This window comes from Bombus pascuorum, chromosome 17, assembly GCF_905332965.1.
Source record: "Bombus pascuorum chromosome 17, iyBomPasc1.1, whole genome shotgun sequence".
NCBI lineage: Eukaryota > Metazoa > Arthropoda > Insecta > Hymenoptera > Apidae > Bombus > Bombus pascuorum.
Window position 1 is genome coordinate 309228 of NC_083504.1, and position 15293 is coordinate 324520.

Below are 15293 nucleotides of genomic sequence, written 5' to 3' on the forward strand. Positions count from 1 at the left end.
TTATAAAAAATAAAAAAAAATAAAAATTTACTATTTTTTCAGATTTGGGGTATTTTGATGGCTAGTTTGTCAGGTTTATGGAAAAGTTCGAAGAAATAGTTGAATAACGAACATAGTTCAATGTAACACGAGCAAAATTGACTACCACTGGATGAGCAGAGTCGAGAACTATTATTTTCTTACAAACTTTATCAAGCTGAAGAGGATATCGTATATAATTATAGATCCATGTGGGCTACAGTGCGCTGAGCTGGTTCTATTTTATTTTCTTCAGTCAAACCGTTCCATTTAAAACGAAATATGTATCGGTACTGGGTTAGATATACATATGAAAATTTACGGTCGATAGGAACTCACGCCGATAATATCGACAAATCGTGTACGAGGCCACAGTTGCGGCTGAGAACTATTATCCCGAGTGTTTTTCATGCGTTGGCATCCAGCTTCCATCGCCGAAAGAGTTGTCGGTTGGCTGCCGGCGACCGGGAATTGTTGTACATCTAATCCAATAATACTTCGCTTCAAAAGAAATAATATGATTGAAATGGATAAAACAACTTAGCGCTGCACTGCACACACAATGACCACTTCAAATCTGGCAAAATTCGAAAAAAAAAAAAAAAAAAAAAAAGAAATAGTTCCTGAAACTGCTCACGCAGTGGTGGGTAATGCCAATTTTGTTCGCATTACAGCAGTCCATGTTCACCATTCAACTATTTTTTCTTCTGACATTGCCAAATAGCAAGCGGCGTGTAATGCTGACATTGCACTGTCCGTGCAAAGCCGGCTTTGTATATTCTGCGGGCTTCGTTTGTAACATATATATGTCGAGTTCTCATTGGGGTTAGTGGCGTTTAACGAATCTTCATTTGAATTAGCCATTGTTGTTATACAATATGGATGATATTTACTGGTGCAAATATGATTAGTGGCGATTAGATACTCGAGATGCTAATGACAATGATCTTAGGTTCAATAACGAATCCACGACCAACGGGATAGCAAATGCGTTTTTCTTTCAAAGTCAGACTGAACTTACTGGTCTACAATTCAAGTGTAACTCAACTTACTTGTCCACAGTACAAATAGAACTCAACTTACTCGTCTCAGTCCAAGTGGAACTGCACTTACATACTCCTCTCCATACCTCTCTATACCACTCGGGACAACTATATTTTTAAGGAGAGCTATACAACTACTTCATATCTCTGTTAGGTAAAAACGTCCATCCCGTGACCGTGGCTACGTTTAGCGACCAGTTGTGTCACTTCGAGCCCAAATCTACTGTCATAAATCTCGTGCAAACATGATCGGATTAAATCATAAACAAGTACTTCTAAGTTTCATTATTTGAGTACAGCTATAATAAAATATCTAGGCTGAAGTATTGGGGAACTTCCCAAAAATTCCAAAAGAAAGGCCCCGATGTCCTTTCATCTCCGACATATAAATATATTAAAACTGTATTGTCATATTTAAATCGAGATAAAAGCTCTAGAATAATGTAAATCGCATACAAATTATATATCTTCTTTTGCAGGGAAAATATTGGCTCTCCAAAACGACGAATTTATAGAAGTAGTTTACAAGAAAATACTACTAGTGAAATTCTCAACAGTAAGTATCTTTGATTTTTCATATAATGATCATTACAATTAGAATATTGAACTAACATATATATCGCTGTCCTCAACATTAAAATAAATTTTACAATTAAATTAAATGTGTGGATAAGAAATACACTTATACGTATATTGAAGTATTGATAAATAGGTAAATATTAAGTGTACTATCTTCAATGCAAAGTATTTTCTTTATAGATAACAAATTTAACATGCATAATATGTTGGATTTATTTTGTTATAGAAACAACGACAACGAAAACTACGACTACATCGAATACCCAGATTATAACGACCGATACAAAGAAGAACGAAACAAGTAAGTATTTTTCATATTTTAATGCCATTTTTTATACACAATCATGAGCTTCAGAATATTCGGCATTTTGAATATTATATAAACGTGCAAATATAAAAATACGTATTATGCATAGTGCTGATTCAAAAATTGAATCTACACTTTTATATTTTTACATTTGTCTTTAAATGTTTATATTCAGATAACCTGAAACTTTTTACAATCGTATCTAAAATTCAAAATTTCATAAATAATGAAAATTTTTGAGTAGTGTTTTGAGCGTGGGTAAGAATTTGATCCGGTCGATTCAGTTGCGCGCTTGATTTATTAAAAAATGAAAGTTTTAACAATAAGTTAATGCGCAACGCACCATGGCGCGATGGCACTAGCCGTTTGAGCGTACGTATTTCGTACAATATTTCATCGTCATTTTCTCAATAATTTTTATTGAACAAAACTCGAAATATTTATAAACTAATAGTACGCATATATAATAATATAGATGTATCTCATAAAATAACAAATATTACGAGCGCTATTACGCCACTTGCTTCTCCTCGCAATCGATTAAGACAAGCGCTATCGCGCTGTTTGCCATTTTTCGACCCTGTATTTTCAATGGCCCCTGGGACTCAAACGGTTGGTGTTACGGCTAACACGTTGAATGCCACGCCAGTTGTACAAGGTTTAGCCGTGGCGTCACGATGAATTTTTTATTATGCGATACATATAATGTTGAAATATTACCTGCAAGAGATATGTTACGGTGTATAATCATTATTAATGAATTTATTTCACTGAGGTCACCGGTGACCTCCATAAATAGTTCTTCTATGTTGTTACGTCCTGGGACCTACCATAAACCATAATCTATCCCTCGGTCATACTTATTCTGTCAAGATCCTTAATTGCCATCAAACATCTTTTAAGTCGAAACGTTTATTAAAGTATTGTTTATTAAAGTAAAACACAGAAAAAGCGAGGTTTTCCCATGTTTGATTGCCACGGGTTGGGGGCGCACATAATAGAACTATATTTCATGTATAAATAAAACTGTTTATATATGTTTTATACTGCATTAATTTCGTCACACTATTGTAGTAACGATGCTAATAATAAAAATTTATAACTATTTAGAGTGCCGGTCATCGGTAACCTCCATGGTATTCAACGTGTTAACGACCGGTTTCGAGCCGGGAAATTTTCTTATTGCGCGGGAGAGGTACATACAAATTTTATTTCATATGCAACGGACACACTGCGGAAAGAACGCGAGTGTTTATACTGGAAGTAATAGAGGAATCGTTACGGAAATGGGGAGTTCGATACATTCAACATTAACATGACCTCAACCGAGCCTTCCAATTCGGAAGCGTCAAAAGCTGGTGTTACGACCGTTCGCGGAGAGACGCGGTCGCAAGGAAAACGCGTCAGCGAGAGGCGTAAATTCTCACTACGATTCGTATAATCGACGCCGCGAATTAGTCGTTCCCCTTGTTTCGATTAAGATAACAGGGGTGTTTCAATGAATTTAATACTGTGTTAACAGGTTAATATAGCATGTATATTCAACAGTAAATTGTATAATAATAAAAGCGTCACAAATTATTTAGCGATGAATACAGTTAATGCGTTACAGAAATTCGACCTGACTTTACGATATCTCTCAGTGATTTCGTTAGACTAAGCAACTTTATTCGTCAGAGCTCTCGATGTATGTAGTTAGACTTTTCAAAACGGACTGATTGCCCTTAGATCAATTCTTTGTCTTTTCGGGGAGACAACCCCCACTACGCTCGGGTCACGCCACCGCTCGTGCCGATGATCACGTAGGCCAACTTCTTTGTGAGAAGAAAATAACGAACCGAAATCGACGTTTCTGGAACTCGCTGCTTGGTGACAACTAGGCGCTCGTCGAGACATTGAATATTTTTCGTCGGGCGGACAAGAGGATCTGTCTGCGACGCTGGAGGATCGCGAGCGACGGTTAGAAATACGATCTATACTAAACCTCGTGGCGTAACAGCTGGGGCTAATTAGAAACTGCATAGAATTTAAAATAATTGAAACAGGAAAGAAGAATTAAAAATCTAAACAACCAAATGAGAGGCATAAAATATAACACAAAAGACAATGACATCAACATGTCTAGCAACAACGAAGAAGACGATCAGGACCTAACAACAGATACAGAAACATCGAGGAAAAGAATTCTAGCCAAACGATTATCTCCAAACAAGAAAAATTTCCACTCGCTCCAAACAGAAATAATATCAATATATGAGATGTTGGGAAATACATCAACTATAAAATGGTTAATAAACGATAAGCTCACAACTCCAGCCAGATTTGAAGTATCATAGAATATCTCAAAACAGAAAAATTTCTTACAAATGTGCCTCAGGAAAGAATATTCAAATAGTTGCCAACAAAAACGAACTCCCCCCACCTATTTTCATAGGCGATCACATATCGTTAACGGATCTATTAACACGAGTGATGGAGGACTGGTATACATTAAAAATCATTGGAAACCAAACCAAGACATTTTATCCTGATACATATCGTACTACAATATAATCAGTATTCTCAAAAGAAAAGATGCAAAAGAAGAGCTAGTACACGTTCCAACCTCGTAAAATAACACGTTCCAATCGCGAGAAAGCGCGTCAACGGGAGTCGTAAATTCTCTTTACAATTAGACAATCGACGCCACGAACTGATCGATCTCCTATTTTGATTATGATAATAAAGGTGGTTTATTGAGTAGAATACTTGATTAACAGTTCAAAGATATTATATATTTCCAACAACTTTATAGAGAAGCTAATTACGCTGGTGCGTAAGGTATAAGTTAACTGATTGCTCCACCATTGGTCGCTTGCGCGTGGAATCCCGGGAAACATGGGAAAATCCATATTTCCCCAATTTTTACTTGACGGAGCAATAACCATAAGGAACCTCTTGACTCGGAGATGTTTTATGCCAATTGACAGTCTTAACGGTAAATCAAAAGCCTCATTTTATGACAGTTTCTTAGGATTATTGCGATCCACTTAATTCTATGTGTACAACTGGTTTGCGCCTCGAACGTAAAGAATCACAGGACGTAACAAAGGCAATTATTAAGGATCTACAGAGTGCAAGAGTTAGAGCAACAGGGATATGAAATCTTATACATAAGCAATGTAATCAGTAAAAGAACAACTAAACTGCTTCCCATATTTACAATAGAACTTGCTCCAATTCAATCTTTCTCATTACTAAAGTTGCACGCGCAATAATGCAAGTGGAACTACCTAGACAACTATTATCTTACGCAGTGCTCTAGATGCCAATATATGAACACACATACGCACACGCACAGTTATTATAACCTGAATATCGACGCAGAAAATGCTTTCGTGCATATCCATCCAAAAATTGTTCAAGTCCGTACTTCTGCACAGATTAAATAAATCGGTATGCGTCAATTATAGTTGAACACACCCAATTAAATATAAAGGGAAAGTCTAGTTACAAAAGCAATACCACAAAGGTCAAGATAACTAGATTTTTCGCGAATAAATAAACAAACACCACAGACGCGATATAAACAGGATGAAGAAATAATAGGGGAACATTTGCAGACATAACAAATACCAATTCTAAAAATATATCGAGAACAAAGAATTTAATCGAAGAAACGTTTCCGGAACAAAATAACAACTTTAATGACATGCATATCGCGATTCAGAAGCCAACAGATAAGATAACCTCATTCATGAAATAAATGATAAATCGATTCAGTACGCTCATGCAGTTATTAACTAAAATTATCTCCCACAATGAATAGATTCAAGCTAGTGACATAGAATTATGATGAATCACAAAGCTAAATGGAAGAACTTCAAATATTCTTAACCATCCATGATATCGACATTTACCTATTACAAGAGACACAGAGGCAGACAGATCATATTTTAAAATACCAAGATACCAAATATACGTTATACAAACGACGACAGGTAAAATTAGCGACGTAATGGCTATCATAATCAAGAAAAAAGAAAAGAGATTATGCATATTTCATTAGAAGGAACTGATGAAATCCAAATAGCATCTATTTCAATCGAAACGAACAAAATCCAAACCACTATCCGATCCTGCTGCATCTCACGAGTCTATCAAGCGAAAGAGAAAGACTTCGCCTCTCTTTTTGCCGACTAACGTAACAGATATACAGGGTGCGCCGTTAGAATCCGGACAAAAGAAGTTTTGTGCAGAAAGTTGTTTATTTAAGTCAATACACAAAAACACATGAAAATGTTGTTATATCTCATTTAAAGGGTCCTTGCTGAGAACTTTTATTCTATGTAACCACCCTCTGCCTCTATGACCTGCTCTATTCTTGCTCTAAAGCGCGAGCACGCTGACTTCAACTGGTCGCGTTTAATTGTCGCGAATTCTGACTCGATAGCAGCTCGTAGGGAGTTGACGTTGGGGTGCCTGCATTTATTAGTTTGTCTCTCGATAACGCCCCACACGTAATAGTCCAATGGGTTTAGGTCGGGACTGTTAGGAGGCCAGAAATCTTTCGACCAAAACATGTCCACATTGTCAGAGAGCCAATTTTGAACAAGATGACTTGTGTGAGCAGGTGCGCCATCTTGTTGAAATAAATACGGCCTTCCAGAAGCCGTAATTTCCATCCACGGCTTTATTACTGTCTTCAGGACCTCCAAATAAACCTCCTTTGTGATTCTTTCGCCTTTTTGGAAGAAGTGCGGAGGCATGACGTCGCCCTCACTTGAGACAACGCTCAAAACGTGAACACTTGCTGGAAATTTGGTTTTGCCCACAACAAAATTAAATTACCGTCGATCTTGGGTAGCTAAAGAATTTTATAATTTCGACCGGCGTTCTCCCGGCGCGAAGACTTTCTATAATCGCCGCTCTTCTATCGTATTCCGGGTTTTGCTTAACGAGTTCTGTCATTTTGAGGTTATAGAAGACTTATTGACATATTTAACTAACTTCAGAGTCAATCAGCACAAACATCTGAATTCTAATATGGTGGGAACTACAAATTGAATTCTGTCCGAATTCTAACGGCGCACCCTGTATAATTGCTGGAAATCTAAACGCGAAGCATTCAGGCTAGCAAGTTCCAGAGGCCGCGGCGTAAGGAATTTATTTAAATCCAAAACCTAGACATAATGTCCCAAGGAGAAGCAACCTTCTAGAAAGAAACAACAATTTCTATTGTATTAGATTTTGCAATAGCAAACTTCAAATCAGTTTTACAACTCGATACAGGTTATTGCCTGTCTATTGACGATCTATCATCAGACCATCTACCACTTATCATGGAATTTGATTACAAATTATCGTTCAGACAATCTACAGTGTTAACCACCAAATTAATTGACTAGAATATCATCTAAGAAAGAGTCAATAACACTTGGAACTGTAACTGTAAGCTGAAATATCCCGTAGAAATAGATCTAGAAACAGCATGTCAGGTACCCCATCTACTAAAAGAGTGGTATGTAAGAATATAGCAATATTACAAGAAATACCAGAAAAAATGAGAGAAAGAAAATAAGCCATTGCCAAATGGAAGAAAATCGTACGCAGACATAACGAAATCAGAGTAAATTACTTTACACACAACGATGAGAAAATAACTTCAAATCTTCCACAATAAAAGATCCCAACAATTCCTTCAAGGAATGAACTAACGAACACTATGGGAAACCATCGGATCAATCAAAAATCCCAACTGGTTCGGTTGTAAACGAGAAACGAATAAGTGACGCTACTCAAATTTTACAGGTAGCAAAAAATCATTTGCAAGCGATATATACTAATGACGGAAATTGCAATTACATCTATCGTATGAAGACTCAGGCGACTAAACTATAAAATGCGGTAGAAAAAATGAAAAGAATTATTAAATCAATAAATGTTAAGAAATCATCAGGTTACAATTTAATTTCAAGGGCCTTGTTGTAACATCTAACAGATAAAGCAATCATCTAATCTTTGTAACAAATACATATAAATCTTTATAACAATACTGTTCAGCTCAATACTATGGAGGGATACCCTTCCCTATGCCCTAATGATGTGTTCGAATAATGCTAATTCCCAAACCAGGAGAACCTTTTGCCATACCAATAAATTACAAATTAATCATACTCCACCCAATCATGTCTAAATTTCTCGAAAGAATAATACACGCAAAAATGCTGCCAGAATGTCAAGAAATCATACCCCACTTCCAATTGGGTTTCAAAAAGCATCACGGAATGATAGAGCAAGTTCTAAAACTAGTGATGAAAGTGCTAAAGGTCTTCCAAGACAAAAATGCTACAACTGAATATTCTTAGATATAGAGAAAACTTTCAATAAAATACCACATGATAAACTCTAGAAGAAAAATTGACAGCAGACATCTCATCAATTTTAATCAACTGCCTGACTTCTTTGTTAAAATTCCAAAGGAAATTCATAAAATCGGCGAATACAAATCTGACGTATTTCGAGGCAATACTACGACTCACTCGTTTCAACATCAATTTTAATGTATACATCAAATCCATATAAAAAATATAGAATAATATCCCTACCTTCGTTGATGACATTATACTTACCTACTCTAGGACAGATCACAGGCTAAGAAATTATAACAAATGTTGGAAATCATCATCGACCTCACATGGAAACAGCATATACATAAAATCAGATAAAAAGCAAATGATACACTGGTTAAATTCTGGTGGCTTCTCAAAGGAACATCACAATTTAACCTGAAATCTCGTACATTATTGTACAAAGCCATGATTAAGCCACTATGGACTTATGGAATTGTATGGAATTGTGTGGAATTGTGGACTGCGACAGCTATCCCACCTAAGTTCAGAGCAGTGAGAAAAATAATAAACGTTCAGTGATGCGTAAGAAGAGATAATATGAAAAAGGTCCTTGAGCTTAAGTCAGTAGAGGCTTGAAAACTATCCAAATCCTACTGTCTCAGACTGTTTTCAAGAACTCTCGCAGGTAAGAAGAATTAAGATAAAACATTCTTTGGACAACTACCATCCTATCGCTCCAGGTCGCTGAATTGAAGAAAACAGAAAGACGAGATAGCATACAACTAGTAAATAAGCTGACTCAAAACATTATGACAGTAAAAGCATATTTAAAAAATGTAGAAATCCTTGTATAGTAATTAAACACAAAATAAACGATATAATAAAGAAAGAAAAAGAGGATAAATTAAGAATGATAGAGAAACAGTAGGAAAGAACACGAAGGAGAAATTGGATATTGAAGAGGTTTGTAGTTGGTCCACTGGGTCTGGTCGTCAAATGTGTAAGATCGAGGATAACCAACCGCGAGAAAATCCTGAGAAAGAAATCAGAGGACGAATAGGATAAGAATGTACAGGGAAGAAAAAGTTTGGCGAAAAGAGGCTTTTCTAGTTTCTGACAAGGACGTAGTGGCAGTGACGTAACTGCCATAGTGCCAGTTTAATGGGCCAGTTGCTCATTCGATATTTTATGATTTAAGGGAAGTTTATGCGTGTACCATTTGTTTGCATTGGAACTTCAAACTATATTATTGTGTAATTAGCTGACAATTATCGAATTCATTTTTGTTCTAAAAAAGACCATAATAGAATTTTTGAAAATAAATTACCATTTATCTAACCAACTTTAGCTATAAAATGATCATGCTGAAAATGTTTTGAGTATATTTGCATGGAAAAACATGCATGTAAAATAATTTTTAAATTTGTTGTAGCCATTGTTCAACTCATTCTCAGTTTCTCCTACAATTACCATACATGATTGAACGAATATATAATTAATATTGATAGGGTTAACAGAAATATGATTTTGAGTTGATTGCATAGATTTGGAGGGTACGTTTAGATAATGGAATATATCTGTCGGTTAATTAAGCATTGCGACACGCGATTCTTTGTTTTACGATCTATGGTTGTAAATCGTTGAATATGATATATACTTATTATTACAATGATTACATATAATGATTATAAAAAACAATTCATATATATGTTTCTTTATATGTTTATCATGCATGTGTGTATAAAGTATATATATACACACATGATAAACGTACAAAGGAAAAATTATTTATCTATTTTGCTCCAATTACTCCAAATAACTAAAAAATTAAAGTAAAGGTAGAGTACATTTCATTTTAATCTCTAAATGAATTTATCTTGAAAATGAATAATTTTAAAATAAATAAATATTCAGAATTGTAATGTTCATAATAAATTTTGTTAAAAATGAATACATTCTTACACTCAAATTAATGAAAATTTTGTAGAATAGTATCAAGATATGTTACTACACCTTTTCTTTATTTTTTGTTTTATAACAATCGATAAATTCTTTAAACTTATTACTTGAAATAACTTTGCAGTGACTAGTTGCATAAACAAAAAAAGTATTTGCAAACGGCTACTACGTTTATGCTTTATGATACGAAAATATTAAAGCTATTTTTGAACAAGTCAATTAGCTTCCAATAACTTCTCTTAATAGCTTCTCTATCGTTTCTTTAATGTACTCGAATTTTTCGACGATCGCAATATTAAATTGCTTGTGTCGCAAGCAAAACCCTAGGTTTTCGCAAAGCGTCCACAATACAAAGCCAGCCGGCCACGATCTGCTGTCACAACTTTCGAGCCCGAAAGAAATCCCATTACGTTGTTCAACTTCCCCCCGGTAACGCTAATCTTACCAAATCCTATCTAAAAACAAAAACAAACAAACAAAATTGTGTTAAAGGCACAGGCGTGGACAGCATGATTTGGCGCACGGTTAAGAGCAAGTATTGATTAGCTAATTTTTTCCTTACTGGTAGCTAATTAAAAGTACTCTCAAAATGCAGAAAGTTTTCCACGAGAAAGTACAAACAAAGCAACTGAAATAGCGTAGAGCCTCCGACGAGTACAGAATATTGACACTTCAGTGTAAAAATAAAATATTGAGAAACTGAACACTGTGGGTTAACATAATACGTATCCAACGTATTCAACTTCTTTATACAATAGTTAATAGTAGATTCTATATAAATATGAGCTAAATTTTTTATGAAACAAGTTAAGTACCAAACTACGGCTTTTTCGAAATAAGTTTGTTAGTTTCGCTTTTGTTTTTAAAAACTGACTTCACCAAACGAAATTTTAAATAAGGATGCTTTTTATCTATGGAAGCTGTCCAGACTAAAGTTTTCAATTAACACATGAATTTCGAAGCGTTATCTTTTACTTCAGTGTGTTTTATAAATACGAGAGCGTACTCGCCATACAAAAATTACAATACCTTTTGATCAACGAATCCAAATATAAAAAATCCAAATGGACACTAAAGGCTAAACCTTTAGTCAACACTTGCTCGTATGATTACTTTTTTAAACATATTATATAGCGCAACTTGGCTTGTTTTAGCTGCCATTTCACTTATACCTTCAAAATTCATTTAATACTGTGGGATTGTACTCTTGAAATAGTATCTTTTACGACGTATGAGATGAAACAAGTTAAAAATTTTATGTTTTAAGATACAAGGTTTCGAAAGTCAGCATTTTTTAAAGCATTCAGTTTTTCCCATAAATCTCAAACTTGAAACAGATATTGATCAACCTGTTGAAAAGCTACTTCCTCTTCGATTTCGATAATTTTTGAATGTCTTATAAAGCTCAACATTTTAAACAACTTGTCCTGTTCATATAACTGACGGCCGGTCTTAGTTTCCAAGGTATTCGCACAAAACTACCGCTACCACTTAATGTATTCCTGTTTACAGTTGTAGATTTGTGGCAACGTATGTGCCAGTATTCGTTACCGACCACACGCCGGCAGTTTATCTTCTGTTTATAAACAAGGATTGTGTTACGTCGGAGACACGGGAAGTGGTGAAATTAAGACTGGTCGTTTCCTCGCATCGTAATTCGAACGTTTCACAAATAGGGTAAAGAATTGAGCTTTAGATATTAAAAATTATTGTAAAATTTATTGTATGAGTCCAACAGAGTGACGGTTCAGAGTTGTAACAGACACTGAGACTGTGACTGAGACTGTCGAAGGCTGATTTTAGGAAGGTTTATATACTATGGGTTTAGGTCCTATGAAGGGGTATTGTGTGTCGTAGTTTTTACAATTTTTTGTGTTTTCGTTCTTGTGTTGATTTTTTTTTTTTTTTGGATTTAAGCCGCTGGGGAGCGGAGCTTTTGTGTGTTCTTGTTTTTGGTTGTTATTTTTGTCCTGAAAACTTGGCCGCAAAACAGGACGCTTCGGTAGTCTACTTTTTGTGTGTTGTGGGACTTTGGGGAGGGGCGGGATGAGAGGGAGGGGGGGATGTTACATAGGTTTATTTACAATATTTACAATATTTACAAAGTTTACACCTAGGTTACATGGAGGCAGAATTGACTTTTGTCGATTTAATGGTTTTCTCTCCTATTTTATTATGGATTTGGTATCCACCAATATTTTTTTGTGTTTTTCCTGTGCTTGTCTTTAGTGTCTTTTAGAGGGAGGGCCATGTTGTATCTCCATCTGGTGTCTGTGGTCTGTCCGTTTAAGTTTTCCTCGTAGAGTATAGTTTTGATGCCTATTTTTCTTTTTATGTGGTAAATTATTGGGTTATTATTTTGGTCTTGGAGGTAGTTTTTTTCGTTTAGGTATAGGAACGCTTCTGGGGAGATGTAGCCTGTTGTCAGTGTGTTTTTGTAATATGAGTCATTTGGGAATAAGCAGCTGAAGATTAGGCTGTTTTTTATTTTTGCCTCTTGCACGAAGTGGTTTCTTATTAGTTTTAAGATGTGACAGTCTATGCGGTGAATGTTGGCTAGGTCGTAGATTTTTTTATTTTTTATGTATTTTTTGTATTCGCTGTGTTCGGATCTGTAAGTACTCAGGCAAGTTCTGATACATTTTCTTTCGAATACGCGAATTTTCTCCATTAGGGAGGCTGGTATGTTGTACCAGATTGGGCAGCTGTAGGATATGATCGATCTGATTAGAGCTTGGTAGCATAGAATTTTTACTTTGCTTTTGAGATGTTTGGAGTAGAATAGTCTTTTTGCTCTCCAGAATGCTTTATTGGTCTTGGAGAGTTGGATTTCGATGTGTTGTTTAAAGTTTAGTTTTTCATCTATGTTTATACCCAAGTATTTTACGCAGTTTTTGTGCGGTATGGGTGCCCCTTCGTTTGCTTTTTTCTCTTAGTTGGAATTTTTTGCGGTGTTCTCTTTCTGCTGGACCGATTTCACTTGATTTGGGTCTGAACAGTATGGTTTCGCATTTGCTTGCGTTGATTCTTAGTTTCCATGTGTGGTAGTAATCGTTGATTTTGTCGAAAAGTTCTTGTAGTTCTGTTTTTATTGCTTTGGTTTTGCGGCCTGCTACGTAGATGATTTTTTCTGTCTAGTTTTTCTGTTGTTTTAGTTATTATGAAGTTATACTCGGTGTCTTTTTTGGTGTTGTGTATCGCTATTCCTGCTTCTTGGATGAGGGGAGCTTTCTCTGGGAGCAATTTGAGAGGTGAGATGGGGTTTTGTTCTTTTGGTCTGAAGATTTGATTTATTTGTGGGAACATGTTGGCTGAGTCGTTTCTGTTGTGCTTTCCGGCTTATCTGGTCAATTCGTTTTATCTTTGCTTCTTTGTCTTTTTCAATTTTATCGGCTAGCCTTTTGCGCAGCTCTATGATTTTGGGGCACCCCTTGTATGACGCGGGGTGTCCGTAGTTTTTGCAGTTGACGCAGAATATTTTGTCCTTGGTTACTGCGTCTTCTTTTTTTATTTTGCACTCGCCCAGGCCATGAGGTTAAGTGCATTTTACACAGCGGTAATTTAGGTTGCAGTTTTGCGCTGTGTGACCTATCCGTTGGCATTTGTGGCATTGAGTAACATCGTTTTTTCTTATTTTTTCTCATGATACTTTAAAATAATTTACTCTAGTGACTTTTAGTAGTTTTCCTATGTTGCTATTGGAGGATACTTGTACTATATAGATTGGGAGCAATATGTTATTCTTCCTTGATTTTCTTGTCGAGAAACGCGACACTTTCGTGAAATGTATGTCGTCTATTTCTAAGGCTTGTAAGTCGTCTAGTATTTCTGTCTCTGTGAAGCTATTGTCTAGTCCTTTTAGCAAATACGTGTGTTATTTTTGTGATTTGGGTGTGTATGTGTAAAATGCTGTACTGGTTGTTATCAGTATTTCTTTTGCTTCGTTATAGTCATTTAGATTTTGTAGGTATAGCACGTGTTTACCTGCGTGTATTCTTTTGATGTGGAAATTTCTGATTTTCAGAGTATCTTGTAGAATTGCTACTGTGTCCTTTGGTTCGTGGAGGGTTATGTTAATTGGTGGGGGCCTGTATCCTTTTGTAGATGAGGGGGCGTCCGTTTGCTCCTCTGTAGGGTGGCTGGTGGGCTGACCATGTTGTGCTTGCTCCCTCGGTGACTTTGTCGGTGGGAATAGGTCCTTTAATTTGACCGGTTGGGTAGGTTGATCTTGAGGTATTGTTGGCTTCTTTGGTGGGGCGGGAGGGGGGATGTTCATCTATGTGTTCTTTTTTTTGTCACGGATGTGTGATGTTCCTACCAGGGACGTGGTCTGCTTGCTTGTTTCGCATTTCTTCGTTCTTTTTTTTATGTTTTCCAAGATCGTATTTTGTATTCTTGGTTCTTTTGTTACAGTTGATTTTGGGTGATCCTGCCGTTGTGATAAGCTGGTTTCCTGTGGTTGTAGTACTTCAAATTTGTTTTTTGTTGGTATTGCTGGCGGGGGAGAGCTTCTTGTTTTTTTCATATTTTCGTTCTTTTCGACGGTGGCGTCTTGTGTGTTATTTTCTTCTTGGTTTAGTGAGAGATCTTTTTCTTCTGTGTTTTCCAGGTTGCTTGATAGTCCTTTGTTTCTGTTCACCAGGTTTGGTTGTGGATTGAGTTTCCGCGTCTTATGTGCGGAAAGTCTTATGCTATTGTTGATTTCTTTGGTTGTTTTTAGCGTGATTATTTTTCGTTTAATGGCTTTTTTTGTTGAGTTTAAAGTGGGTTCCGTTTTTTTGCTTTCGGCTTCATTATCGATGTCACTTATTTTTTTATTTATTTTGTTTTATTTTATTTTTGTCTATTTTATTTTTATTTATAGCGATGGTGTCACTGCTATATTTTTTACTTTTTGTCACTTTTTTCTTTCTCTTTCGGTGAATGATTGTCTAGTTTGACGCGCGCACTGTTTGGACCTAAGCCTGATGTCCCTTTTTGGGCTGAGGGTTCCGTCTAGTTTGGAGGGTCACGGTCGACTGGGCGCTAATCACTGCGTTATCGTCGTCCGTTTCT

The 15293-nt window shown here is 36.0% G+C and overlaps 1 protein-coding gene across 1 annotated transcript in view; it reads left to right on the forward strand.

Moving 5' to 3' along the window:
- The window catches only part of LOC132915422 (uncharacterized), a 383223-nt gene that overhangs the window by 157981 nt on the left and 209949 nt on the right, over window positions 1–15293 (forward strand). Inside the window, exons 3-4 of the mRNA XM_060975216.1 lie at window positions 1541–1617; window positions 1867–1941. Coding sequence (XP_060831199.1) covers window positions 1541–1617; window positions 1867–1941 — 152 coding nt within the window. The remainder of the gene's footprint in view (window positions 1–1540; window positions 1618–1866; window positions 1942–15293) is intronic.